This window comes from Tetranychus urticae, chromosome 1 (genome assembly GCF_039701765.1).
Source record: "Tetranychus urticae isolate SD_2017Ah chromosome 1, NJAU_TeUrti_SD_1.0, whole genome shotgun sequence".
NCBI classification, from domain to species: domain Eukaryota; kingdom Metazoa; phylum Arthropoda; class Arachnida; order Trombidiformes; family Tetranychidae; genus Tetranychus; species Tetranychus urticae.
Genome location: NC_142958.1, coordinates 2709788 through 2737360, shown reverse-complemented (window position 1 = coordinate 2737360; position 27573 = coordinate 2709788). Strand labels below are relative to the sequence as shown.

General features: G+C 31.6%; 2 protein-coding genes, 4 long non-coding RNA genes and 1 other non-coding gene across 19 annotated transcripts; 4 read left to right on the top strand and 3 right to left on the bottom strand.

Moving 5' to 3' along the window:
- Window positions 1-605: 605 nt before the first annotated feature.
- On the bottom strand, window positions 606-2037 carry LOC107370223 (isochorismatase domain-containing protein 2). The gene is made up of 3 exons (XM_015938212.3): window positions 1713-2037; window positions 1432-1638; window positions 606-1351 (listed from the first exon to the last, which is right to left on the bottom strand). The coding sequence occupies exons 1-3, from the start codon at window positions 1891-1893 to the stop codon at window positions 1128-1130; spliced, it is 612 nt and encodes a 203-aa protein (XP_015793698.1). The 5' UTR covers window positions 1894-2037; the 3' UTR covers window positions 606-1127.
- A 380-nt stretch (window positions 2038-2417) lies between these two features.
- Window positions 2418-2489, top strand: TRNAQ-UUG (transfer RNA glutamine (anticodon UUG)). Its single transcript has one exon. It is a non-coding gene; the product is annotated as a tRNA-Gln (tRNA).
- Window positions 2490-4751: 2262 nt separating this feature from the next.
- On the top strand, window positions 4752-9233 carry LOC107368224 (uncharacterized). 5 transcript variants are annotated; one of them, XR_016200971.1, is made up of 5 exons: window positions 4760-5363; window positions 6180-6271; window positions 7164-7572; window positions 8198-8317; window positions 8390-9233. It is a non-coding gene; the product is annotated as an uncharacterized LOC107368224 (long non-coding RNA). The 5 variants fall into 5 exon arrangements; XR_016200969.1 differs by having other exon boundaries at window positions 4759-5450; window positions 7164-8317; XR_001570107.3 differs by having other exon boundaries at window positions 7164-8317.
- LOC107368210 (uncharacterized) lies at window positions 9128-12150 on the bottom strand. Of its 2 annotated transcripts, none has more exons than XM_015935989.3 (4): window positions 11592-12150; window positions 11112-11255; window positions 10642-11015; window positions 9128-9555 (listed from the first exon to the last, which is right to left on the bottom strand). In XM_015935989.3, exons 3-4 carry the CDS (start codon window positions 10853-10855, stop codon window positions 9254-9256), a joined length of 516 nt encoding a protein of 171 aa, XP_015791475.1. In that variant the 5' UTR covers window positions 10856-11015; window positions 11112-11255; window positions 11592-12150; the 3' UTR covers window positions 9128-9253. The 2 variants fall into 2 exon arrangements, with proteins under 2 accessions (XP_015791475.1, XP_015791484.1); XM_015935998.3 differs by having other exon boundaries at window positions 10642-10926.
- Window positions 12151-12771: 621 nt separating this feature from the next.
- LOC149094376 (uncharacterized) lies at window positions 12772-16808 on the top strand. Its single transcript, XR_016200967.1, has 4 exons — window positions 12772-13648; window positions 14563-14933; window positions 15219-16327; window positions 16394-16808. It is a non-coding gene; the product is annotated as an uncharacterized LOC149094376 (long non-coding RNA).
- Window positions 16809-19501: 2693 nt separating this feature from the next.
- LOC112538942 (uncharacterized) lies at window positions 19502-24917 on the bottom strand. 8 transcript variants are annotated; one of them, XR_016200959.1, is made up of 4 exons: window positions 24650-24792; window positions 22083-24074; window positions 21744-21916; window positions 19502-21587 (listed from the first exon to the last, which is right to left on the bottom strand). It is a non-coding gene; the product is annotated as an uncharacterized LOC112538942 (long non-coding RNA). The 8 variants fall into 8 exon arrangements; XR_016200962.1 differs by having other exon boundaries at window positions 21744-22996; window positions 23306-24074; XR_016200963.1 differs by having other exon boundaries at window positions 21744-22996; window positions 23698-24074.
- LOC107368231 (uncharacterized) lies at window positions 23055-27567 on the top strand. The gene is made up of 3 exons (XR_016200966.1): window positions 23055-23189; window positions 23292-26070; window positions 26237-27567. It is a non-coding gene; the product is annotated as an uncharacterized LOC107368231 (long non-coding RNA).
- The last annotated feature ends 6 nt before the right edge of the window (window positions 27568-27573 follow it).

The window sequence follows — 27573 nt, the reverse complement described above, 5'->3', positions numbered from 1 at the left end:
CCATGGGTTCCTCTTCTTGGTATTGGCGATTCGGTCCTTGATTTGGTTGTTGTTGGTTAATATCATTTGGATGGTTTTTCATTTGTTGTTGGTATTGTTGATGATGGTGAAGTAAATATTGTTCATCCTTTTCTTGTTGTTGACTTTCTGGAAACATCACTGGAACTTTTTGAAATTTTATCCGCTCAACAGCTACAAGTTTGATTCCACATTTTTTAGAAGATTTTTTCTTCTTACAATTACATATTGTTATTAAATATATCACTAGTAAAAGGATTAGGCAGATACGAAGTGATCTTGTCATTCTGCTGATCAAAGTAATCTTCAAAAATTAAAAGACATCTTGTTTTATAGTAGGACGATTTGCATCTATTAATATCAAAAATGGCATTATCCTTAACATTCAAATCATAAACTGATTATTAAAACAAAAGGTCCTAAAATTAGTAAAACTTGATTGGAACAGTTACCCAAGTTTAGCTCCTAATACAAAAGATTGAGCTTGAATAAAAACTTGAAGCGATTCATCTAAGCAATTAAAAGAAACAAAGCCTTTCAGGATGCACTTTCAAAATAGCTGAACGAACTAATTAGAGTCACAAATCTCTTGATTTAAAAAATTTAACTTTATTATTAATAATTATCTATTAAGATCATATAAGGCAAATCTACGGATACATATTTAATAGACAAATATGAAAATAGTTTTAGTGAAAGACGAAAATAAACAATTTATATAAAATTTGAACAAGGTAACAATCAAGTTTTGGGACAGATACAAAGGATATTGCTGATTTTACAAGATACATGAATTCTTGAAATTGCATGGGAAAGTTAGTTATTCTAGTCAAAAATCGCAAAAGCTTCAATTCGACTATAAACTCACTTAATTCCACTAGGTTTGTTACTACTTAGATTTGCCATAATTTGAATCAAAAAAAGATATATCATTTAAATTAGATATTATATTGAGTTCGGTGCTGCAAGTTTGTCCATGATTTGTTTCAGACAAGGTAGAATCTTAAGACTAACAAAACAAAGATTTGGAGCTTTTCTTTGATAAGGAAAGATTTCTATGGTAAATCTGAAAAATTGAGAATGGGCTGATGTTCGAATCAGATATGAATTCATATTTTAGATGAAAACAGGCTACTTAATCCGGTATCAGGTGGTGGGTTAATAATTAGTTTCTGACATGCTTTGAAATGTGGATGAGAAGCGTCACCAACTAGTCCTAAAATAACAGCTTCACTAGTAGTCAACCAAGCTCCAGCTGATTTCATTCGATCAAAAGCAAACATTCTGTCAACGTTGGATCTTGAAGAGATGCCATCAACAACCAAATGAACATCTAATAGTGAAGAAATAGATTGCGTTGGGTAAAAAATTTAATTTAATAGAAACTTGGCAATATATGGCATTTAAACATACCGAATCCTCTTTCCAAGAGATGGAGACAAGTTCCTTGGACACATACGTGAGCCTCAATACCACATAAAATGACCGATTTAACATTTGAGTGTTGTTTAGACAATAAATCCACGACTTCAGGAACCATCATAGAGAATTGAGTCTTGGTAATAGTTTTAATATCAGGATAATTGGCCAATCCAATTTCTTGAACCGTATTGCCTAAACCTGTAAGAATAAAAAACAAGAAAACTTAAGTAATAATTTGTCTTAAGAGTTTCATTGAATCAAAGGAAAATTACCTTGAGGATATTGTTCGGTAACAACAACAGGCACATCTAAAATTTTAGCAGCTTTCAAAAGTCTGGAAGAAACTTCACAGATACCAGGAAAAAATTGAATCATGTTACGAAACTTTTCCTGGATATCACATATAAACAAAGCAGAGTCTTTGGTAACCAATCGTCCAACTTTACAAGCCATGATTGAAATGTTGAGATAGTTCAAAGTTAGTAAATAATGCAAATAATTTAACAAAACCCAACAAAAGACACTATTAGATTGCAAAGAACAACAAAGTCAAATAGGTTATAGATAATAAAACTATTGAAACTTATCAAACAGTTCCTGATAACACCTTGAGATTCAGACTGATTTTCACATTGGAGTAACAGATGATTCGCTGTAGTAACAATTTTCGCCAACAGATGACACTAAAATTACTGTAAATTTTCCCACAGATTATTTGATTCAAAGATCTTTGAAAAACAGTTTTATTGTTTTAATTAAATCAAATTAAAGTAAATGTTTCAATCTTTAGTTTTTGACATAATTAACATTTCGATATTCAGTGCACCCAGTTATTTAATCAATTCATCATTTCTTTTACGTTTAAAATGATTACATTCGAGATAAGTGAAGCTGTTTGACTTTTGGATTATTTAACAAACTTAATTAACAAGATTAAATTTGAATCACATGCTTAAATTGGATTTACAAACAAAAAGGGTTCCATGGTGTAATGGTTAGCACTCAGGACTTTGAATCCTGCGATCCGAGTTCAAATCTCGGTGGAACCTTTACTTTTTGCCTTTTCTTTTAAATAATCAGATCACACAACTTAAGGATAGGATATTATGCTTTTCATTGATCAAAGTTGGGCCAATAGACTTTGTTATTCTGGTAAGGCAATTCATCTGAATATCGATATGATATCTCATGAAGTTATTGAAATATCAGCATTATTCAATTTGGTTGTGTTTATTGAATTAGTTAGCCGGTAATTGCTGCTCCGTCATTTCTGATAAGCAAAAGAAAGACACTGAAAGGCTGCTGATCATTAATTCAGATAAATTTTTAACCATTTCAATAAATGCGATGAATTTGATATCAATTTGTCTAATAATTCAAAACGATTTCTTAGAGATTTAACAAAATATCATTTTTAAAATATTGACATGAAAGTGCTATTCGTTGTAATACTGAAAGTAGCTTTGTTTGGTGAACCACAATTAGCCACAAAATGTATCATAATTGACTATCATGATCTGAGAGTGCTTCAGTTATGTTGATATCAATTTTGTACAAAAGTCAATTTTAAACATTAACAATTGATTAACAATTAGCAGTGATTAACAAAGTCAAGAGAAGATTCAAAAATACGATCATTAAATATGGATACAGTAACATAATGAATACTGGTGAAGGCAGGTTCTGATGATTATCAGATTGGTTCAATTTAACAGCAGATCAGTCAATATCATCACCATTGATAGACACACACACAAAAGTAAATACAAGTCACCAACAACGTTTGTGTCAAGTTTCATTACAAATGGTTGGGTGGCCTTGCGGAAGTTCAGCCAAAAAGTGGATCACATTTTGCCAGAAACTATTTGATGGCATAGTGTACAAATCCCAAACTTCAACCTCAATCTCGATCAAGTGTAATTATCCATCCATTATTTGACAAATACAATAAAAATCGTAAATTTTCAACTTTTCCTTGCGACAGTTTCTTCGTCAAGTTGACCAACCAAATCTTGCTGAATTTGGTGATGATGATGATAACTGCAAGTGAAAATGTATAAAAAAAAGTTAAGATAATGTTAATCATGTTGACCACAACAATATAAGTTTTCCTGTCTATTGTACTTTCGCTTGGATAAAGATTGGTCAAGTGTTAAAGGTAAAAGCGAAAGCACATAAGACAAAAAGAGAGATTTTCTTGAGAAAAAATCTTTTGTTTCGTTTTTACCTTTGCTTTACACAAAGACTTCTTGCTGTCAAGAAAAGATTCAAGTGATAAGTGTAAGTAGGAAGAAGAGGACGAAAAAGATGAGGGAATCACTAAATTCTGGTTGAAATAAAGTTGAATTGATAAGGAATGAACTGCTACTAGACTCTTATTCCTGTTATTACATATCAAACTGACAGGAAAAGATTGTGTTGCTTTGCTCAACTAAAAACCATGTTAAAGGGTTTATACGCACCATAATTGTTAGTTTCTGGTTTCTTCGTGACCAAACCAGCCTGACTTGGTTTCAATGTATCAATGATTAACACCTTCATGTTTGGTCTAATCACCAATGATTATTTGTCAGCATTTGTTTCTTGCTTCTGATCGGTGACATTCGCAAAAAATAGACCAAAATTGAACAAGATGATTGGCAGGTTTGATCGCCGTAAGACACATCAAGTAAACATTTTTGAACATGCAATTGGAACCAATGTTTATAATCCCTTAACCATTATGATTAAAATAAATATGTAAAGTATTAATAACAATGGTATTCCTTAGCTTCTTTGGTGGTAAAACTGAATCAAGAGTAACTGAAACTTGCAAGAAAACGGTAACATCGTGTTAACAAGGTTCATATGAATAAGAGTACAGTAGTATTACACTTATTCAATATTTTTGAAGATTCGCCATCTATTGGAATAATTAATACTTTTCTCTTACACTTTTCTTATTTTTCATTCTAATTTTGGCCAATCAGAAACACTCAAGAAAAAAAACAAAAAGAAAGAGAAAAATTAATGAACTAAGAGAGAAGTATTAATTATTCCAATAGATGGCGAATCTCCAAAAATATTGAATAAGTGTAATACTACTGTAGCTCTACTTTAAGGGTTTGTACTTAAAAATAAATATTTTTAAAAAACAAAATAGTCTATTTTAAAATTTACAACAATAATTTATAGTGACCGGGCTTTCAGAAGACACAATTGGTCAACAAAAGTGGCCTGATCTTCTGTCTTAAACTTTAATTAACAAAACTGCCTCCGAAATGAACATTTCAAAAAAACCGCCAAACATAATTATAATAGCTATGCGCATGATATGGCTTTAGTACGACCCGGGAATATTGACTGTCAAGCAAATATTAGTGACTCTGAATGCAAATATAAAGTTCAAATAATACATTCAGATAGTGAATTTAAGAAAGTTAATGCGTTAAATGTAATTCAAAAGATTGAAATCAAACCTTCTTCATTCAAATCTAACATCTTTTCAATTGGAGACAATTTTTTTCTGGGATTCTACTAAATATTGTTCAAGGCTTGACAAAGTGGAGATTATTGTGAGACAAAGTGCTTAAGAAAAGTCAATTTGATTCAATTTGAGCTTCCAACTTACAAAAGTATCAAAAATTATTACTCGTATCGTTAGTATGAGTGCAAAACTAACAACTTCTGTTCATGCGGTTTATTGTTTCAGCGTTACTTCAATTAAATAATAAATCAATGTGAATGAGTTAATTATATTGGATAACATTGACCTTTCAACTTGAAAACAACGGCTTCTTGAAACTTCAACAACATCAATGTAAAATTTGATCTGCCGCTCACGAATCATCACAGGATCTTTTGCTTTCCCATCATCTCCATTGTGATCTTCCCTAATATCTTCCTTCTTGTTTCTTCGCCTTTATTTTAGGCTCAAAAATAAGGTTAGTAAACCCATCAAAATGTCAATAACAGTAAACCACGCTTAGGCCTAACATTGCCTAAGGTTATTTCAATGTTAACAACCAAAGGTAAGCTGATTGTTCAATTACATTTGTTGATAACCATTCAATTGGCTTCTAAGAGTTGATCTAATTAATTAGTCTCATATAACACAGTTACAAATAGAGCAAATTTCACAAAATAAAGGTTTCGGTTAATATTTGCACTTCTTCACCATTCCAAATGAATTAGAGACATTTAGTTATGCACTTTAATTCGCCATTTAATTGTACACTCTTTTGAGCTGACAATGAGCAGAGTTAATCATTACAAAAATACTAATAGCAACTGTTAATATCATTATGTTAGGAAAAGTAATGTAATTATCTTACCTTTTTCGTTGAGTAGCTTTTTTGCTTGAAAAAAGATGATTTTGCTTTTAACCCAAAACTCGTTATTTTTTCATTTTTCAACTTCATCATTATCATTATATGAAAATACATGCATTTTCTTGTTAGACTTTCAATAATACAAAACAAGAATTAACGGAAATTACTAACAAGAATTGTTAAAGTTGCTGATAATGATAGTGACATGGTAAGAAGTGAGAAAAATGTTTCAAAGTTATGATTAGTAACTCTTACAAGCTGTAAGATCTGAAACCCAAATTAGTCCCAAATGAGACCAAAATAAGGCTAAAAGGTCCGAACAAGAAATGAAGTGTAAAAGACATTTTGTTAACCCATTTGCTTATATTTAATGAGAAAATGATTAACCCAGTTAAGTTTAATTCCTAACCCTTTCTTTCTCACTTTTAGCTCAACTTCAATCAATCATGTTCACATTGGTGTTAACCTTTCATCTTGACTGTCGCCATCTTGGTCTTGTTAATATAAATACATTTTCACAGGTAAGGCAACAATTAGACAAACATTGTTATTAATACCAAGTTAAGGTAATGTGTTAAATCCTCGTGCCGGCTTCTTAACAAGTAAATTTAATTAACTTGATTATATTCATTATATTCCGTTTATTTCATTGAAACATTTCCCGTTTAGATTGAGAGTCTCTAGTGATATCAGTTAACTTATTGAGATATTGTAAGAATCATGATTATACCTTTACTACGAGTCAAAACTCATTTGTTAGTTAGTTCTTACTTTTAGGCAGTTAAACCGTCTTAACGATGATTCCAACTAGATTAAGGTCAATTGAAGGTAAATTAGAAATAGATTGTTCAGATTAAATCAAGATCACAATTGGATGCTGTTGAGTGCAGGTAAAGTTAATGAAGAAGCAAAGTTTATCAATAAAAGTCCAATTCTAGCAAAGAGTAAAGAAGAGAGATAAATAGAAATATGATTTGTTGCTGTTTAATGGCACTTATGGTGCTAGAATATTCATAACGGAATGTTAAAGTTAAATCGTACATTTTGTCTTTTTATTTCATCGAGAAGTTGAGGTCATTTGCAAAGGTCTTAAGGTTACTTGGTAAGAACACTAATCTAATTTTAACGATGCCAATTACCTGACCTCTCATATTTGCTGTTTAAACGCAAGTTGAAATTATATGATCATGAAGGTGACGAAAGGTGAAGAGGAGGAGGAAGAAAAGGTGATGAGAAACAATGGTACATTATTTGAAAAGAGGAAAAAACTGTTAAACTTGAAAACAATTTCAAGTAACAATAGAGACTCTCCAAAGTGGACATTATTTAGTCAACTAGACTTTACATTCATGTCAACATCTTTGGTCCCATCTTTTGTTTGAATACTAACTCTTTTTTTCTTACTTTTCATAGACTGTCAACTTTTAATGACTGTTTGAACCTGTTCATTAAGGCGACTCTAGAAAGAGGTAAAGGTCAAATGCACAAAGAATAGCCGTTTTCTTGGATCCATTTGTAGGAGTATTTCATGCTTAAGCTCGATGTGATGGTTTGACTTTTTTTGCGGTCAAAGTAATATTTATTAATACATTAAGGGAATGCTCAACACTGGACTTTAACCAAAGCCGTCAAGAGAAGAAGATCGAAGCCTCTATTAAGCTAAATTAACATGGCAAAAGCTAATGGGTTAGATGAAACAAAATGTGAACTCGAATAAAGCTACGGGTCATTGAACGGAATTGTTTTGGACCAAGCAGTTTGTCAATGATGAGCAAAGAATAAGAATATTGCCAATTGAAAGCCAAAGATAAACATATGGAGAGTAGGTTAAGGTTCTTCTCTATTTACGTCTTTTTGTTTTCTTCTTACCTGGCGATGAAAATAAATATTGCGCGTGTAAATGATGATCAGACCAATGGGATGAAGCTGGATGATAAAGAGTGGCTCGTGCTTTAGATTGATATGCTTGAAAGATCATCTTGTTTTGAAGCACTTTTATCTTCTTCTTTTCGTTTGATTTTTAGCCTTTTTGGTCTCAAAACCAATCATTAAATGGGCGAATTTAATCCTTACTCTTGATAAGTAACAATTAAAATAACATATTGAAAATTATGTTATCTTGAAGTAGTCAATTCCCATAAAGTTCAGCAATATGTGAAATGTTAAATTGAAAATGAAACAGCAGCACTTAGCTTTTAATTCAATGAATGAGTTAAAATTTAGCACATGTATTAAACAATTTGAACATTTGCCAAGTTATGATATTACTTGACAATAAATTTACTTGACAAATCCCGCAATTTTTCACAAAACCCAGTCACTTGCCTTTTTTATCATCCACTTCATCATTGTCATTTAATTGTGTTTTTTACACAAAAAATAAACTTCGTTACGCGTCTTTTAATTCACCAATTATCTTCTTCATCTTCTTGCCTCTAATTATCAAGGCTCACAATTGATCGGCTCAATGATTACAACTTGACTTGATCTTCGCCATCGTCTTCGTCTTATTATCCATTTCTACATTTAACCTTGTCATTGAGCCCAGGTCAATAACAGCTCAATTGGTATACAATTATTCATTATTTATTTACATAATAATTCAACTGTTAACTCTATCCTTTTTTACTTCACCATAGGTCACAATTCAAAGCTGAAAGATCCACCGACCTCCAACAATGTCAGCGATCAAAGGACAATTTATTATTAACCATGGAAAGCAAACAAAAGGAAACTTCAACAGCTACCTGTTGATACAATTAGCCATTGAGATATTGCCATTTCAAACTAAAGAAATGATAAATGTCCACAAAATTACGATGAAATATCTATTAAGAATCACCAAGAAGGACACAATTCACCAAAATTTGCCACAATTGAAGACGGTTGAAGTAACTTAAGATGTACTTACCATAGGAATCTCAAAATTTCCGTTTACCTTTTCTTGTTGCTTACAAATTTCTTCTTAACTTTAACATTCTAACGTTATGTTAGTTCAGGTCAGTTAAGGTGAAAGAGATGCAGACAGGGTTGGTCAGTTGTTTAAAACAATTTTTTAAATTTTGTGTGGTTATTCAAATTAATTTGAATCGCACTTTAATGAGTACAAATGAGACGAACCGCTATAATCAAATTAACATTGATAACAATTATCTAACCAAAAGTCTAATTTTAACAATCATTGCAATAATTACAATTGCAAAGTTAATTTAGATCATAACTGATTGCTACTGTTTATAAATTGCAATTGATAAAGGCTAATTGAAAATCATTTGAAAATAGAAATGTAAAACAATTGAAAAGCTTACTCAACTATTAATACTAATAACTAATAAATGAATTTTGTCCCTCATTTCATTGTAATAATTTCAGTCGTATTTTGAAGTTATATATTGTGATAATTTATTTAATTATTTACATAACTTTGATTACATATACAATATTTAATATTACAATATAAAAATATTTAAAAAAAGATAAAAATGATGTAAAATATCAACTTTTTATACACAAGTTGAAGCTGGTGTTAAGGCTCTGCCAGGTATTGAATCGGAAACCAACATTTCATTGAGCAATGCGATATAAGTTTGTGCCATTTGAAGAGTTTCATATTTGGACAATTGTCTTTTAGCATCGGGAAGCTTTGGGACTTTATTCCGTAACATATCAAAGGCCACATTAAGACTCTTCATTCGCTTTCGTTCTCGAGCATTTGCAGCCATTCGTCGCTTCTTCGTAGTTGTCGATGGTAATTGTTTACTTTTATGCGTTTTGCTCAATTTTGATAATAAGCTTTCGTTTTCACCTATTTATTGAAGTAGAAAAAAGTTTCAATTAAAATTTTTCATAAAATGAGTTGAGCGTTTCAACATTTTAACAGAAATTTAGAGACAATGGTCATCAGTTGGGAACATTATTAGACATTGTGAATTAACTTGTTAACTTAATGCACCTATGGATCCATATCGATCATTTTACAATGACAATTACTACAATTACTTTGTTTCAGTAACAGCAAGTCTTGTACAAAATAATGAAGATACTCAAGAACGAGACAGAAAGTTTCAGAAAATGTTCAAGATTTGTTATTACAATACAAAGGCCGCTCAACAATTTAAAGTGATCAATCAAGTAATGGCAAGAACAAAAGAGATCAAAGAAACCATACAATTAACCTTTAACCTGTTAGCACCTTATTTACTCTGTTAACTGTCCCATGCAAGAGATATCCAAGGGTTAATATTTTATTTTCAATTAATCTCAGTCAAAAGCTAAACCTCACATGAATAACTACTTTCATTGACATGCAATCCAAGTAATATTCAACTAGAATAATTGTAATCATGAGCAATTTGAGTATCACATACATTTGAGTAAGTTAAATATTAATCAAAAGATACAAATTGATTTTCTCCCAATTTTAGCTTCAATGATCACGATGTTTATCATTACTAGATGAGCTTGGCTAACTTGTTCACCAAAAAGGATTGCTACTAACATTGTAAGAAAAGGTTTGTAGCTCAAAGCTAAAAAGAGTTCATTTTTTATCCTTTTTTCACAAAAAAATCCTCAACATTTTGGATGCAAAACACATAATTGACACTGAAAACGCAATCAGGTCATTAGACTAAACGCTTTAAGAACTTTTTCTGTCAGTCCATTCATCAATCAAGTAAGTATAAACAGAATGAAATACTCAATTATTTTCTAAATGATTAACAATGACGAGTAATTGATAAACAAGTTAGTCACTAAATTCATTTTAGATAACCATGAACTAGATCCATTCCAAATTACTATTGTAAAGGCACATGTCTAGAGGATTTAGTTGACCAACTTTACTAATATTGAATAAAGAGGGTTAATTGAGCTGAAGTAACTTTGACAATACCTTTAATTGGTGATGAATTGGACGTTGTTGTTGAGATTGTAGATACTTGGGTGGATGATGAGTATTCAGATGATGTCAATTGCGTTGAAGTGGTTGAAAACTCTGTGGATGTTGAGAAAATCGACGATGTACTGGTTTCATCTTCCATTTTGAGCCAATAATGTTTATTCATCTCCATATTGGTGTTGAATAATGGTGCCAATGCCAGAGACATTCAAAAATAATGATGGATACACACAAGGAGTAAAAAATGGGTAAAAAATAAAGTAAAGTTGAGAAACGAGTCTAAACCAAAGATACAAAGGAAAGTAAAAAAAGGTCAACTTGTAGATTGAAGGTAAGTTTGCATCCAAACGCCAAGCAATATTCAAAAACTAGAAACAAATAAACATAGGTAAGAAGAGAGAGTTTTTAGGGACGCCTTTTGTACTCCAAATGTTACCTGATTGGATATAGAACAACATGTTTACCTGTGTTTTCAAACCGAGAAGCGCCATCTTTACCTTTGCCATCGTCTTCCAGAATATATTTTAATATGCAATCCAACCCAAGGTGATAATAATGCAAGACTTGAGATTGTTTATGATGATAATTCAAGCAATTATCGAGTTAATCTGAAAAGGTAAATGCATAAATTAGAAATAAGTTGCAGATAGATTAAATGAACAAGATAAAATGCAAAGTTATTAATTGATAATTTATATTTGTCTTTTAGCGGGTAAAATGGCAATAACAAGGAATGAGTCATTCAGACGAGGAGGAGGTTAAGGTGGAGAGATGAAGAGTAGGAGGAGGATTTAACATAACTTTACTCGTCATGCTGGAATAAATTTTCATCTTTGCCATCATAATCATGATCGTAATTAAAAAAAGTACAATCAAAAAGTGGTAACATTGTTGTCTCTGTTTGTTGATGTGTAATTTTACTTTCATTGGTATTTTATTTTTACCTTTTATTTTCCATTAAATCCAACTTGTCCATCTTTTAACCTGTCAATAGCACTGTTGGGCCTTTTTAACCTTAAACATTTATTATGCAGATAGTCAAAAAGTCATAATAATGATGGTAATGATTAAAACGGCAGATGATACCAAATGATGCGTATTAAAATGATGATGATGATGATAAAAAGAGGTATTTTTCGATGGCGTGTGTCAAGAAAAGTAACCAAACATCATCCATTGTTGGGTTGCTTGTTCACTTTTTATCCCGTTATTTTGGTTTCTTTCAATTGAAAGTAAAACAGAAAGTGTTGCTCGTACTTGACCCAAATTTTAATGTCCAGGTTTAGTTTGGTTTTATCAAGTGGTGTCGATGGAAAGGTGATGAAAGATGATTACAATAGCTGTTTCCTTTTATGTTGAAAATTATACTGTTAAAAGGAAACACTTTGTCCACTTCTGTCCAAGATTTTGGACAAAAATATTACTAAAATTACAGCTCTTGGCAGGTTACAGGATTTGAACGGCTGAAGAAGTAAAACCAAACAAGAAAAAATCAAAAATAATTTTCATCAGAGGAAAGAAACTGCTAATTTTGATTTGGAAGATTTGGCATAAAGAGTTGGACAAAGATAATGCGTAACAATGTCAAATCTTTTTTCATTCTGCAAAGTCTAGGCGCCATGTTGGCTAGACTTTTTTAGACAGTTATTGTTGATGGTGTAAAATGAACAGTTTAGTCAAATCTTTTTAACAAACCAGTGAATCTATCTCATTGTGCAAAATAATTGATTGAATTAACTTCCAATGGTCATGGCAAGTGTTCAAAATTCATTGTCATCAGATAAGCTGTTGTTTGCATAAGACGTTCAGATTGTAAATTATTACGGTTTTTCAAAAATTGATGATTTCAGAGCTTATCATCAAGTTGCTTCTGAATATGGAAAGACTCATGCTGTTGGAATTATTTTTCGTTTTACAAAGGTATGTATGGACACTTACATTGATTCTGACACTGATTAATCATTTAGGTTTACATAATCATTCAGCTATTATCATAGCAACATTTGTTTCGTTTTGCCGTCTATGTAAAAAAATGAGCAAAAAGTTGCAATTTAAAGCAAGTGCAATTCTGACTATTCAAATTTCTCGACGAATAACCTTTCTTTTACATTTCTTAACTATTAGAAGGATCAAGGATGGTGTTATAATGGCTTCTCTAAGGACTTCTAGTGATTAAAGTGGGTTAATGAAAGAGCCAATGTTTGCCTGAGAATAGGTGCAAAAAGCAAATGAAGCTCTTTTCACAGCCAAGGCGCTATTTACCCATTCAAAATGATCTCAAGTAAAGTTTTTGGATTTCAATGCGAGTCTGTTAATAAATCATTCACACTCACTTGTCAATTGTTTTGGACATTGGAGCTCTTTTGTTTGACCGATATCGGCTTGTTGACCTTACCTGTGGGGAATATGTTGATGAACTGTTTGATAAATCGCCATTCAAGACTGGACATTGCTGTTGAACATTCAAATCAGAATGGTTCTTGCAAACGGATTAATCAGATGGCTGACTTTTTGATTGTGGCGCATTTAAACCTTGAAACTGTCTTCGTAACTGGAAACTGTATTGAACTCAACCTATGGTAAAGGTCGCTATACAACTTGCGGGTCATTGATCGATATTGTTTTGGTTGAAGGTATGGAAGCATGAAATTTGTCATTTCCAAGACAGTTTGAAGACCAAGAAAATAAGAATGGCGAATAAGAATAAGATTAAGGTTGAAAGACAAAAACTAAAGGTAAACATATGGAAAGTGGGTTAAGCGAAGGATCGTTTCTTTTTGTTTCTAGTATTTCTGTTTATGATGAGCACGCGTAATAATGATAATGGGACCAATAAGATGAGCTGATGATGATGGTAATAAAGATGAGGATGAGGAGAGTGTGACTCGTGCTCTTGATGGTTATGCTCTGAAGCATTTTGCAGCAAAAAACCAGTCCATTGAGCCCAACATCTTAAAACAGCCCAATGAATGTCTATAAAGAAACTATCGTCTCTAGGATGGTAAGAATTGAATCCATTTCTATAATTGAAATAAACCGAAACTGACCAAATTGAAACACTGCAAATTGCTACAAGCTTGTCGAACAAATTAAATAACAATTTTCTTGCATAAAACAAGAAGATTGTTATGAGTGTTAGTTCAGATAACTCAGTGGTTATCATCAACTGAGATGTACACTTGATGGACATTTTTTCCGTTGAAATAAGAAATCATTTTGAAATGGAAGTAAAGATTTCATTTTCCCATAGCTTTGCTAATGATTGCTTTTTCAATGAAAACGATGAAATTTATATTTATTAATCTTGCACTAACCTTCATTGCTACTTACCTTTAATCAAATTAACAATACGTGATTTGCATTGCCACTAATATTAGCTAATTAAAAGTTGATTCCTTCTTTGACTTTACCTGTTTGATTATTCGTGTTCATTTGCGTTATATCAGTTGATGATCTTTCTTGGGAACCTAAACCAATAGACCATTAACTGAGATTTTGTTAGTTAAATTAACATTAATGTAATGTTATCCCAAAGGTAAAATGAATTATCCAACCATTAAAATGTTGATATATACCATAATTAACAGTCTTTCACTTGCATAACACTAATAATAGCCAAAAGTCACAATGCTATTGAATATGAAAATGATCTTTCAGTTGTTTCTTTGATTAACTGACAAACCTTTCAAGCTCTAAGAAATACTGACAATTGTGAGTTGATTAACACAGTTGATAATGTTTGGCCTGTCTTTCAATCACTCATGAAATTCAATACTCAGAAAATTGAATTAAAATAATCAATTGTACTGAAGGTATCAACTTAATTGATAAAATCAAACAACTAAGATCATATCGATAACTGTTATTAAGTCTATTAATGTCATTTTTCTCCTTTCTTTTCATTTATCATTTTAGTCAGCATCTTTACATCTTATCCTCTCATCATCACTTTTATCGTCATATATCTATAAGACAAAGAAAACATGAGAAGCCGAAGGAACGCGATGACCAGCAAGGGACGAGAAAGTCAGATGAAGACAAGGAAAAGGATGAAACCTTAGCCGAGTTTTATGTTTCTGGAGATGAAGAGGACGAAATCAGATATCGTTTGTCAATCGATTGTCATGATGATAACTGTTCATCAAAGTAACCTTAGTAAACTCAAAGGATTGTTGGAATTGAAAGAAAGACGTTTACAAGCTAAAATGTAAAATTTTGACAATCTATTTTGTTTTCAACTCGTTTTTTACTTAAAAACAAATGCAAACAAAACACTCTTTTAGCTTGTAAGTTTATTACATCTGATTATCTCTCGACCGCAAACTTTTGCTATTTTCATCAAATGCTTGTAACTCTTTCACTACAAAATAGATTAGACAATTTAACTCTGATGTTAACTAAGCAGTTATTATCTAGCAATGATCAATTTTGTTCATTTATATCTTATGTTTTGAAAACATTATATTACTGGTCAAGTATTTTTGCCCAAATTGAAACAAAAGCCAAGCATTTCAAATAAGGTAATTAACTACTAATTATGATCTAACTAACTCAGTTCTGTTATTTTCCAGTTACAGATATGAAAGTCTAGGATTGGACAATCAACCATAAAAAAGCCAAACTGTAAATGTGACCTGCAGAGTGACTCGTGATTATCATGTGAAGCTGATGATAGTTTGTAATCATTTTTCAATTGTTGAACATTTCGTATGGTTTAAGCATAAATGAAGAGATACATACATCTATTAGCCTGTTCCTTAACACACAAAAAAAGGCCGATAAGGAAGACGATGGAAAATAAAGAAGGAAGAAGAAGAAGCCTGAAATATTAAATGATGCTCATCGTTATTGCTTCTCAAACACATTAAGTTGAACATCATCATCACCATCAACATTTGATCTCATACAGAGATACATATTGGAGTCACCAAGGCCAAGGCCATTTCCATGTCCATTGATGAACCCCAGGTAGTTTTGGTCCTCATTCTTGGCCTATTACTTTCTCTTTCACAAAGAAAGTAAAACTTTCTCTTGTTGGTCATTCACAATGATCATTTGTAAAGTAACAATGTTCAACAAATGAAAATTATGATGAATTGCTTTTCAATGGACAAGAATTGATTTTGAAACAAGCAAAAAGAAATGGAAGGAAAAAGTAGAAGAAATGATGAAAAAAGTGAAGAAGCAAAAGTTTATTTTAAATTATTATATTTTCTGAGTAATCATAATTCACTTTGTCATTGACTTGAAAGCAAACTGACCATACGAAGGGGGTCAACATCATCACCAGCTACATCATCTTCCGTTTCAATCCTTTCAACTCTTTAACCAAAAACTAGGAAACCCATTTACTCAATGTTATGATCAACTGACCTTTAACCTGCCGACTGGTTAATCTAATTTTTTGGCTATAAATGGATTTATGAATTATTGTGATTAACCTTGATTATTGTTGCTGTTATTGTTAACTTCAAATTTCAAAGGATTTTCAAAATTGTCTTGTCACAACAACCTATTATTGCTATTATCGACATCATCTCATCGTTTTTGTCCCGTCAAAGTGAAAAGTGAAAGGCTTATGAATCCATTTTAACAATGGGATCAATGCTGATTATATTAAAAATGAATAGTTCTGGTTTATCTGTCTAATCATAACGGTTTACAACAATAACCAAATTAGGTATAATCCGATTACAATTGAATTCAAATTCACCTTTTAACCTTTCTGCTTTCCTTTATTTTCTAGTTTTGTATTGATCATAATCATTCTGGTGTTAAATTGTCTCCAAATAATACAATTTAAAGATAAACATTGACATTGTTTCGGAATGAAAACATTACGAGTTAAGTGTAAGATCTTGGTGAATGACCATTATATTACTGGGTATTTCAAGTGAAAGACGATCCTCTGTTTTTATCAATGGTTAACCTGATTTGCATATGAAATGACCAAGTTTACACTTGTTTGTTACCTTGTTTAATCAAGTTTATCGAGTTACTTAAGGTGAATATTTGGTTAACCTGTTGAATGTTTTATTTTTATTTGGCCTTTGAGGAGCAATATTTACTTGGTAAAGGTATCTATTGAAATATCTCAATTTTTGGTTCCATCATTTCGATTGAGCTGATTGAAATGTATAATTTGTAATGTTTATCATTGTATTGACAATGGTTACCACATTGGGTCCAAGGTTTGTAATGAGTACTTTTAGAAACAATACCGGGTTTTTTCGTTTCACGCCTTCATGCAGGCATAACTCACGAATGGATAGTGCTACAGACTTCAGACTCGAACCATGAGCTTATCCAGATTGCACAAGTTCAAGTGCTCAAGGTTATTCAAGGTCAATTCTTTATTTGACCTCTAATTGACATTGGAAGGTCATTTTCTGAAATGGCAAACTTTTATGACCCGATAGTGTTAGTTACATGTTCATAAATCATATCATAGGAAAGATGGAATTTTTCCTGATCAACTGAATGTTAAGGGATTACCCATATCCTTTAGCCAGTAGCCTTTAGACCTTTCAATGTCAATTAGAGGTCAAATAAAGAATTGACCTTGAATAACCATGAGCACTTGCACTTATCTTTGTGCAATCTAAATAAGATTTTGGTTCGAGTCTAAAGTCTGTAGCACTAACCGTTCGTGAGTTATGCCTGCATGAAGGCGTAAAATGAAACAAACCGTCCGGTATACTCGTTTCGTTTTTGTTTTTATTTTATTATTTTAATTTTTACTTCTGATTATTGCGTTAGTTTTTCAAATTAGTGTTAAAATCAAGTTATAAATGGTCAGTCAGAGGATCGCGACTCATCTCTTCTCGATGTACAACAGCAGCGTCGTGCAGTTTAAGTCAAAAAATCAAGAAAACTGGAAGCTCGTTTGGCGGAGCTTCGCTCGGAAGATCTTCAAATGGAGCTAGAAGATCTTAGTTTGTCTGGTTGTAGTGCAGAAGATATAAAAGAAGTAAAAGGTTTGATTGATCAAGTTGATTAACCAGTTGAAAGCCGAAAACTATTGCCTTTCTTATCAGAAAAATGGTCTCATTCCTCCTGGTCTAATTGACGATATGCCTGATCAGCCTGTGGAAGGCACGTTGGCAATGGGTGAATCATCAAGTAGTTCTGGTCACAGTACCTCAAATTCATCAGGAGCAGAGCAATCTCATATAGCTGAAAATACAAATGTGACACCAGTAGCTAAACCAACATCTAGTCATGCTTCTGGAGGTATTCCAGAAACCAGCGATACTCCAAGCTGGCCTTGTCCTCATTGTTTCTTGCATAAACCATCCCTTGATCGACGTATGTGAAATATGTGAACACCAAAAATAAAACCTAGATTTTATCTAATCTTTATCTCAACTTTTTTCTTACACTCACTCAGCGATCAGTTACTCTACTCTTTGTTTATTTTCACTTTTGTCATCTTCTGGTTTATTTTTCTGAATTTCACCTATTTTCGCCCTTCAATGAGCCTATGTAAAGGGTGTCAGAAATAAAATGCTTGAAAGGTAGAAATTGAACCAAAAAATATTGGCTTTAGATAATTTTGGTTAAACAAATGAAAACGATTTGCCATGTTATGTCAAGTCATAACAAACTATTTGGTTGTACGTAAAAGTTATTCCCATATAAAGGTTGAAGGTTAACCTTGATTTGGATCGTTTGCTGGGAATATTCAATTCAAATGAAGATGATAAAGTGTTTGATATTAATTGAAAAAGATGATCATTGTTTAGCTTCTTGAACACAAGCAACGACTATTACAACTGCAGCGTTAACGATATAAACCTTGAAATGGTGAAAAACTGTGAAATTTGTTCAGTAGAAAGGACCAATTTTTTGGTGGTTCCTTCAAAAATTTGGTAAAAATAAAAGACATAAACAAGTTACCTTTCTTACTTCTTCACCAACAAAAGTCTCTGAAATTATCTTACCTTAAATGTTCCTCATCTTTTGTTAAACTTGGTATTCTTTTCCTAGTTGGTATTTTTTTCAATGATTACGGATGAATTTAACTGATCAATGTGAACATCATCTCAATCATCATTATTTTTTTTACCTTTTTCTGGATCAACTTGTTTTACTTCATCTCTAACAATACTGTTGATGTTTTCATTATTACTTTGACTCATTCAATGGTGTTCCTTCAACACTCAATGAAAGTTAAGCTGAAACATTTTTTACTAGGTGTAAATTAACTGTAATTGTGTTACTCTACAATTATCAAGTTGTAAGCAATTATTGCCAATTGTATTTGAAAAGATTGATTATTGGGATCAAAATTTTAACTCGGTTAACTATGGATCTTTGATCAACCTTTAACTATTTATTGAACATTGAAAAAAGACGCCAATAGCTACTAAATTTAGATGATTATTAACAGCAATTTATTGTGATGAGTGTTCGGCATCGCTGTAAATTTCAATTCTGGTAAAATATTTATTGTTCTATGCAAACTGGAGATGTATCAAACTGTTTAATTACTGCCAATTACTTTTGATGTCTTCAACAATACGAAAATAAATGTTAACTGAAGTAGCTACAATTAGACGATTGATTAGCATTTCATATACCTTTGATTCAGGTCAATGCAAATGTTATTGATCAATCAACTAACAGAGAGACTTTGCCTTTTGTTGTTAACATTGAAATGACCTAAGGCAGTCTCAGGCCTAAGCGTGGTTTACTGTTATTGACATTTTGATGGGTTTACTAACCTTATTTTTGAGCCAAAGATGAAGGTAAACTAGAAGATGATGTTGATGATGGAAATGATGATCCGTGAGCGGCAAATCAAATTGTATAGTGATGTTGATGAAGCTTAAAGAAGCTGTTGTTTCTCAGGTTGAAAGGTCAATGTTATTTAATATTATTAACCTATTAGCTTATTTACATTGATTTAAATTGAAATGAAACGGCAACAATTGATTCATTGGAAATGTAATTCAGTTGAACCAAGAAGAAGAAGAAGATATAATTTAATTGTTGTTAACCACAATTGAACTGTCGGTTAAAGTAAATATTATATCGCAATACAGACTCAAAGTTAATCGGTTGACCACCAAAGAAGAGAGTAAAGTATTACAAGTAAAGGAGTAAATACATTGAAGATTTACGTGTTTAACTCAATTTAATGGTCAGAATGATCATGATGATGATCACTTAATGATAATAATAAATATCGGGCTAAATAGACAATGATAAGGTCTAACACTATTAATTATCTATTTCAGGCCAATCACACCGAGTTGGTTAAAAGTGTCGTCAAAACGGTAAAGAGGAAAATGCTTCTTCTTTCAGTTTATTTTGTTGTCATCAAAGTTGTCCGTTCAATTAGTCCAGTTAAACCATAATGCTTGATTAACACGTCTAGTAAAGCCGTCATGAAATTAAATTGGCCAAATTATCAAATTTTGCTTCCAATCACAAAATGATGTGTTGATCCATTGAAAATCATTTTGGTTGACCATTGCTTCTGTTACCAGCTTCCAAAAATCCGTTTAAATGACAATCTTGACCATCTAATCTGTTCCTTCATCTTTTATCTCAACCTTTCATCTTCTTTGCCTCTAAGAAAAGGTAAAAAAGGTTAAAAAAGTAAAAAAAGTAAAAAACGTAAAAAAGGTAAAAAGCAAGTGAAATTGAAAAAAAACTCTTTAACCTGTTGCTTTACTCACTGACCATTTCCTCCGAAATGGAATCTGTTCAAGTGAATACAATGAAACTAAGGGTAAAATTATCAACAGGAAAACTTAATTGTTGTGGTCACTTGAATAACATTGTGACAATATTACCTGAGTTACCTACTTTCACTTACAATTATCATTCCCTTAAGTCTTACCTTAAAAAATGATAGACAATAAATAAAGCCATTAAGAAATCATTCTTCAACTTACCCAAAAAAACGTCCCTTCACTAAAGGAACCGTCTCTCGAAAACAAACGCTTCGATGTCAGATTTTAACTTTTCAATGATTTTTATATTAAAGCATGATTATTTAATAGTTGATGGATTATGTGGGTTATATTAAAATTTATTTCAAGTAACATAAATAAGAAGTGTAAAGTGTGCAAAGGATTGAACAAATTTTCCAAAAATGAATAGAAACTGTTTGACTAGACTTTCCTCATGACAGGCACCTTTCAACTGCTAAATAAAGATGCACTTTGCCGAAATATTTCCTCGAGTGTCATTCAGTATCTGAATTTATGGCAAAAAATAGCGATACAATGTAATGGTAAAAATGTTGGTTTCCTGTGTGCAGAAGATTGAAGTACTCATACTTTAATATCAGCATTTCGTAAAATTGAAAAAACTCGACCAATAATTAACCTTAAATTCATTACAAAAGAACTAGACATTAGTGTTTTTATAAATTGTTAATTGTACCTTCCGTGTTAACCTCTTGACCGAGGGTCAATCAAATGGGTTTGGTTGAGGTTAACATATTTTTTGATGATCATTATTGATGACAGCTAAAGGAGCACCCAAATTTATTTGATATTAGTGATCCACAATCAACATCAATCAGTAGCAATGATGAGCGCACTAATAATTACAACTTATCATTTGAAATGTATAAAAACTGAGCTAAATTATTTTGTTATTAATGTTAACTATTTATATAACTAAAGGTGCGGATATATTAAAGTAGTAAAGTACTGTGTAATAGTGTTGCACAGTATTCATCATGTCATCAAGTAATTTAATTAAATACTCATCTTGCTATTGTGTGAATAGATGTATCCATATTGCCATATTACACTGATTATGAACAAGTCTTTGTATTTTATTGATTGGGTACATTGATTGTTACAATGGTTGTTGAGAGTCGATTTTTGTGCGTGACAACACGTTAACTTGATCATGTTTATTATGGCGATGATTACCATGATGATGATGGTGATGATGATAGAGAGAATTGAATTTGTCTGAAAGAAGAAAAAAGAAAAAGATAAAACGGCAAAATAGACATAATGTTTGAACAAGACTTGTGAATAGCATTGTGAGAGTTTGTTAGAGAGCAAGAAAGCAAAGAAGCAATTGAAATACAATTTGATTTTAATTTCGGGTTAATGTTGATTTACCTTAGCCTTTTGGATATGAAGTTAAAGTTGATGTTAATAGATTGATAATGATATTGTTGACATTTGAAACAGTAAAAGAACAATATTGAGAACAAGAGAACAAGAGGAAAACAAAGTTGCTATAGGCAATTGTAGGTTAGAGATGAAAGAAGAAGATTAAAGTTTACCTTTTTCTTTAAATAGTAGGAGTAAAGATGATGATGATGATGATGATAGTGATGATGGTGCATATGCATATGAATGACAAATGAAAGGAAGATGTTATTTTAAAAATGAAATGATAGTAAATTATGAAGGAAAAGTCAAACAATTGTTGAACCAATTTTCTTAACTCTTTACCTTTTTTTTCTTGCATGATTATGTTCAACTCAAAGTGTTTCTTTATGTGAGGTCTATGAAGTCTTCTTCCTCCTAATTTTTCCTCATTTCAATCTTTTCTTTTCAATACCAGCATTACAAAATTTAACTGTGATTTAGACAAAACAAACAAAAGGAAACAATTTATCAATAAAATTTATTAACTTGTAAACTTGTAGACACACTCTGGAGGGGAGACATTTTCCGACACCAGAGGGAATCACACAACAGGAGCTTTTTTTGATATCGATACGATATCAGATTTACTTTATGTGAAAAAAATAAATCTTTAAAAATCAAAATTTTTTGATTTATTTCAAAATTAATGTTTCAAACTTCACCTCAGTTTATTATTTTTTTATAGCCTCGATTGTATTTGTTAGCTTGTTAAAAATTAATATCTATTTTTGTTTGATCTTGATATGCAAAAAAGATACAAGTTATTTCAAAAGTGCGTTCAATGGAGATTGAAGTGTAAACCAGAAATTAAAGGTGCTCATCTAAAGAAGATAACCTCTGAAGCATGACAATTTAAAGCACGAGCCAATGTTCATCATCATCTTACTGGACTGGTCATCATTTACACGCGTCTTTTTATATTTATTTTCATCGCCAAAAGAGGAAAACTAAAGACAAAACCTTGCTTCACTCACCGTATGTTTGTTCTCAACACGGTCAGCTTGTCTGGACAGTCAAGATTGTAATGAAACAAGGGAAAGTATTATAATAACGAATCATCTTAAATATCCTGTAAGCTGACCTACAATCCCAATGAAAGTTATTTGATAAAGCCATCAAATTGACCATGAAGATGATTTCAAATTCTTGGTTCCTTTTCATTTGCCTCTTTTGCCTCTTTCGCCTCGGTTTACTCACCCAATTACTGAATCAGTTTGCTGCAAAGAGATGAGATAACAAAGTTAATTAACAATGGATGGAAACGATTGAACAAGGGAAAAAAGTAAAGACTCAATAAAACGATGGCGAGAAAATGATGAAAATAATGACGAGGAACTGCTCTAGTTATTGATGGAACGATGAAACCACAAGAAGATGAATGGAGTTAAATAATATTACAAAGACAAACTTGTTTGTATCTTTCCTTTTCATTTTAAATTGTGTTCTCAAAGGAACCACCAAAAAAAAACTTGTTTCGTCTTTTTTTTCATGAAAATATCAAATCTCTCACAGCTTTTCACATTTACCTTTGATTGATACAAGCCACACAGAAGGCTCTTCTAGTCGTTATTGTTGCTGCTACTGTTGCGAGTAAATTATTGTTAAATTGTGTTGAAGATGCGAAACAATTCAACGATTACCTTACGTCTTCAGGTTAAAGGTTATGTATTATTTGACATCAATTTATCATTATCATAGTTGACTAAAAAGTGTACCTTGGTTTGTGCTGTTATTTTCAGTTACTCAAGTCTTGCGGTTCGCTTATTTCAATTGATTTTGTAACCACAATCAATTATCTAAATGATTCCACTTGCATTTCAATTACAATTCAATTACATTTACAATGGCTGGTCAAAGATGAACAATTTGTCCGCTTGAAAGTCATAAAGTTTTACCCCAAAAAAATGGTTTAACCAACCTTGAAAAGTCGATTAATTGTGATTCTTTTTTTCCAGCCATTCAGATATTCAATTGTTACTAACCATTCAACAACTGTCCAGCAATTTAATCAGTCAATCTAATCTGCTGATTGTGATCAATTAAGTCAGGTTAAACGATGATAAAGTACTAAAGGTTCAGGGACTAGGAAAAAAGTGAAACAAAAGTCTTGAATCATTCTTAATGGAAATGCTGTGTTCCTTGGTTTTAACGATGCTGATAAATAAGGATAAAGACCAATTAACTAATCTACCGATTTTCATCTTGCTCTTTCTCTTTCTCTTTCCTGCTCATCTTCACTTGTCTTCATGATCGCCATCACTATCGTCATCATTGGTAGTCCAGTTAACAGCCAGGCTAAAAGACGGAGAAGACTTGAGATTAGTTGATCTTATTTTTTGATACACAAATGTTGGCCACATAATTTTTTGGAATCCTTTTTACTCTTAATTGCTACCATCTTATCCTTATCATTTATCGTAAGCTGAACAAAAGTGTTTTACAATCAATATAATAAATAATTCCATGATTATCTTCATTGGGTTGAAACATTTTGAAAAACATGAAAAGATTAAGATTGGCAATGTTTACACTTTAACAGTTTCACTAGACAGTAAAACCTAGATTCAACTTTGCCATTCAATAATCACTTTTTTTAATCAAAATTGTTCAACGAAGACAGATGATCATAATTAATGATTTGGATTAGCAAAAATAGGGATTAGTACGCTAACGAATGCAACAAAAAGGACAATGGAAAAGGAAAAGGAAAAATACATTTAAGATGATTAACCCAAATTTGGTTTCGACTTTTCTGTCGACTTAGTGACTAAGCCAAATGATAAAGGTGTTGCTTGATGATGACAAAAAGATGATAACAATAGAGGAAAGGTGATGGCCAACATTTTTACTAGGTGAACAGTTATCATTACAATCTTAACTGTCCAGACAAGCTGACCGTAATTATGTATAATATTTATAGCAAATGTGAATGAAAAACAAAACGTTTACGGCCTGCCATTGAGATTGTAGAAGGTCAACTTTGGTAAATAATCTCACACTTTCAGCTTTCGATCATCATGATGTTGGATGATGGAGATGAATAAAAGACGATATAACATTTTTGGCCAATTCAATTATGATCAAAATATGGTGCGGTCCAAGAAACAGTTGAGTTTCCCTTTTTGATAATTATGCAGATGCAATAATATTGAGAATTGGTAAAGTTGAGTTGTTTATTTTGAAAGATTTGGATCCAAATATGATGTAGCTGCTGACTTTAGTGTTGAGACCAAACATACGGTGAGTGAAGCAAGGTTTTGTCTTTTAGTTTTCCTCTTTTGGCGATGAAAATAAATATAAAAAGACGCGTGTAAATGATGACCAGTCCAGTAAGATGATGATGAACATTGGCTCGTGCTTTAAATTGTCATGCTTCAGAGGTTATCTTCTTTAGATGAGCACCTTTAATTTCTGGTTTACACTTGAATCTCCATTGAACGCACTTTTAAGTAACTTGTATCTTTTTTGCATATCAAGATTAAACAAAAAGTAGACATTAAATTTTAACAAGCTAATAAATACAATAGAGGCTATACGAAAAATAATAAACTGAGGTGAAGTTTGAAACATTTGACTTTAAAATAATCCAAAAATTTAGGTTTTTTTGATTTTTAAAGATTTACTTTTTTCACATTATAAAGAAAATCTGATATCGTATCGATATCCAATCATCTGAATATCAAAAAGTGCTCCTGTTGAGTGATTCCCTCTGGTGTCGGAAAATGTCTCCCCTCCAGAGTGTGTCTACAAGTTTACAAGTTAATAAATTTTATTGATAAATTGTTTCCTTTTGTTTGTTTTGTCTAAATCACAGTTAAATTTTGTAATGCTGGTATTCAAGAGAAATGAAGAGAAAAGATTGAAATGAGGAAAAATTAGGAGGAAGAAGACTTCATAGACCTCACATAAAGAAACACTTTGAGTTGAACATAATCATGCAAGAAAAAAAAGGTAAAGAGTTAAGAAAATTGGTTCAACAATTGTTTGACTTTTCCTTCATAATTTACTATCATTTCATTTTTAAAATAACATCTTCCTTTCATTTGTCATTCATATGCATATGCACCATCATCACCATCATCATCATCATCATCATCTTTACTCCTACTATTTAAAGAAAAAGGTAAACTTTAATCTTCTTCTTTCATCTCTAACCTACAATTGCCTATAGCAACTTTGTTTTCCTCTTGTTCTCTTGTTCTCAATATTGTTCTTTTACTGTTTCAAATGTCAACAATATCATTATCAATCTATTAACATCAACTTTAAACCTTATATCCAAAAGGCTAAGGTAATACAACATTAACCCGAAATTAAAATCAAATTGTATTTCAATTGCTTCTTTGCTTTCTTGCTCTCTAACAAACTCTCACAATGCCATTCACAAGTCTTGTTCAAACATTATGTCTATTTTTACTGTTTTGCCGTTTTATCTTTTTCTTTTTCTCTTCTTTCAGACAAATTCAATTCTCTCTATCATCATCACCATCATCATCATGGTAATCATCGCCACAATAAACATGATCAAGTTAACGTGTTGTCACGCACAAAAATCGACTCTCAACAACCATTGTAACAATCAATGTACCCAATCAATAAAATACAAAGACTTGTTCATAATCAGTGTAATGTGGCAATATGGACTCACATCTATTCACACAATAGCAAGATGAGTATTTAATTAAATTACTTGATGACATGATGAATACTGTGCAACACTATTACACAGTACTTTACTACTTTAATACATCCACACCTTTAGTTATATAAATAGTTAACATTATTAACAAAATAATTTAGCTCAGTTTTTATACATTGCAAATGATAAGTTGTAATTATTAGTGCGCTCATCATTTCTACTGATTGATGTTGATTGTGGATCACTAATATCAAATAAATTTGGGTGCTCCTTTAGCTGTCATCAATAATGATCATCAAAAAAATATGTTAACCTCAACCAAACGCATTTGATTGACCCTCGGTCAAAAGGTTAATACGGAAGGTACAATTAACAATGTATTAAAACACTAATGTCTACTTCTTTTGTAATGAAATGAAGGTTAATTTTTGGTTAGAAATATAATTTGCTAATAGAATTCTTGAATCAATCTTGACAGAGGAAAGGTTTTTGAAATTGTTGAAAAAATATTTTCGCATGATGAAACCACAATCAGTTTTCATTGCACGTACTTACAGTTAGATTAGTATTTTTATTTTTGATGAATAGTAATCGTCAAAACTTTTACTTTTCCCTCCTTTTACTCATTACTTTCAACTTCGTCATCATCATTTAATTGTGTTTTTTACACAAAAAATAAACTTCGTTACGCGTCTTTTAATTCACCAATTATCTTCTTCATCTTCTTGCCTCTAATTATCAAGGCTCACAATTGATCGGCTCAATGATTACAACTTGACTTGATCTTCGCCATCGTCTTCGTCTTATTATCCATTTCTACATTTAACCTTGTCATTGAGCCCAGGTCAATAACAGCTTCATTGGTATACAATTATTCATTATTTATTTACATAATAATTCAACTGTTAACTCTATCCTTTTTTTACTTCACCATAGGTCACAATTCAAAGCTGAAAAGATCCACCGACCTCCAACAATGGCAGCGATCAAAGGACAATTTATTATTAACCATGGAAAGCAAACAAAAGGAAACTACCTGTTGATACAATTAGCCATTGAGATATTGCCATTTCAAACTAAAGCAATGATAAATGTCCACAAATTTCGATGAAATAACTATTAAGAATCACCAAAGATGGACACAATTCACCACAA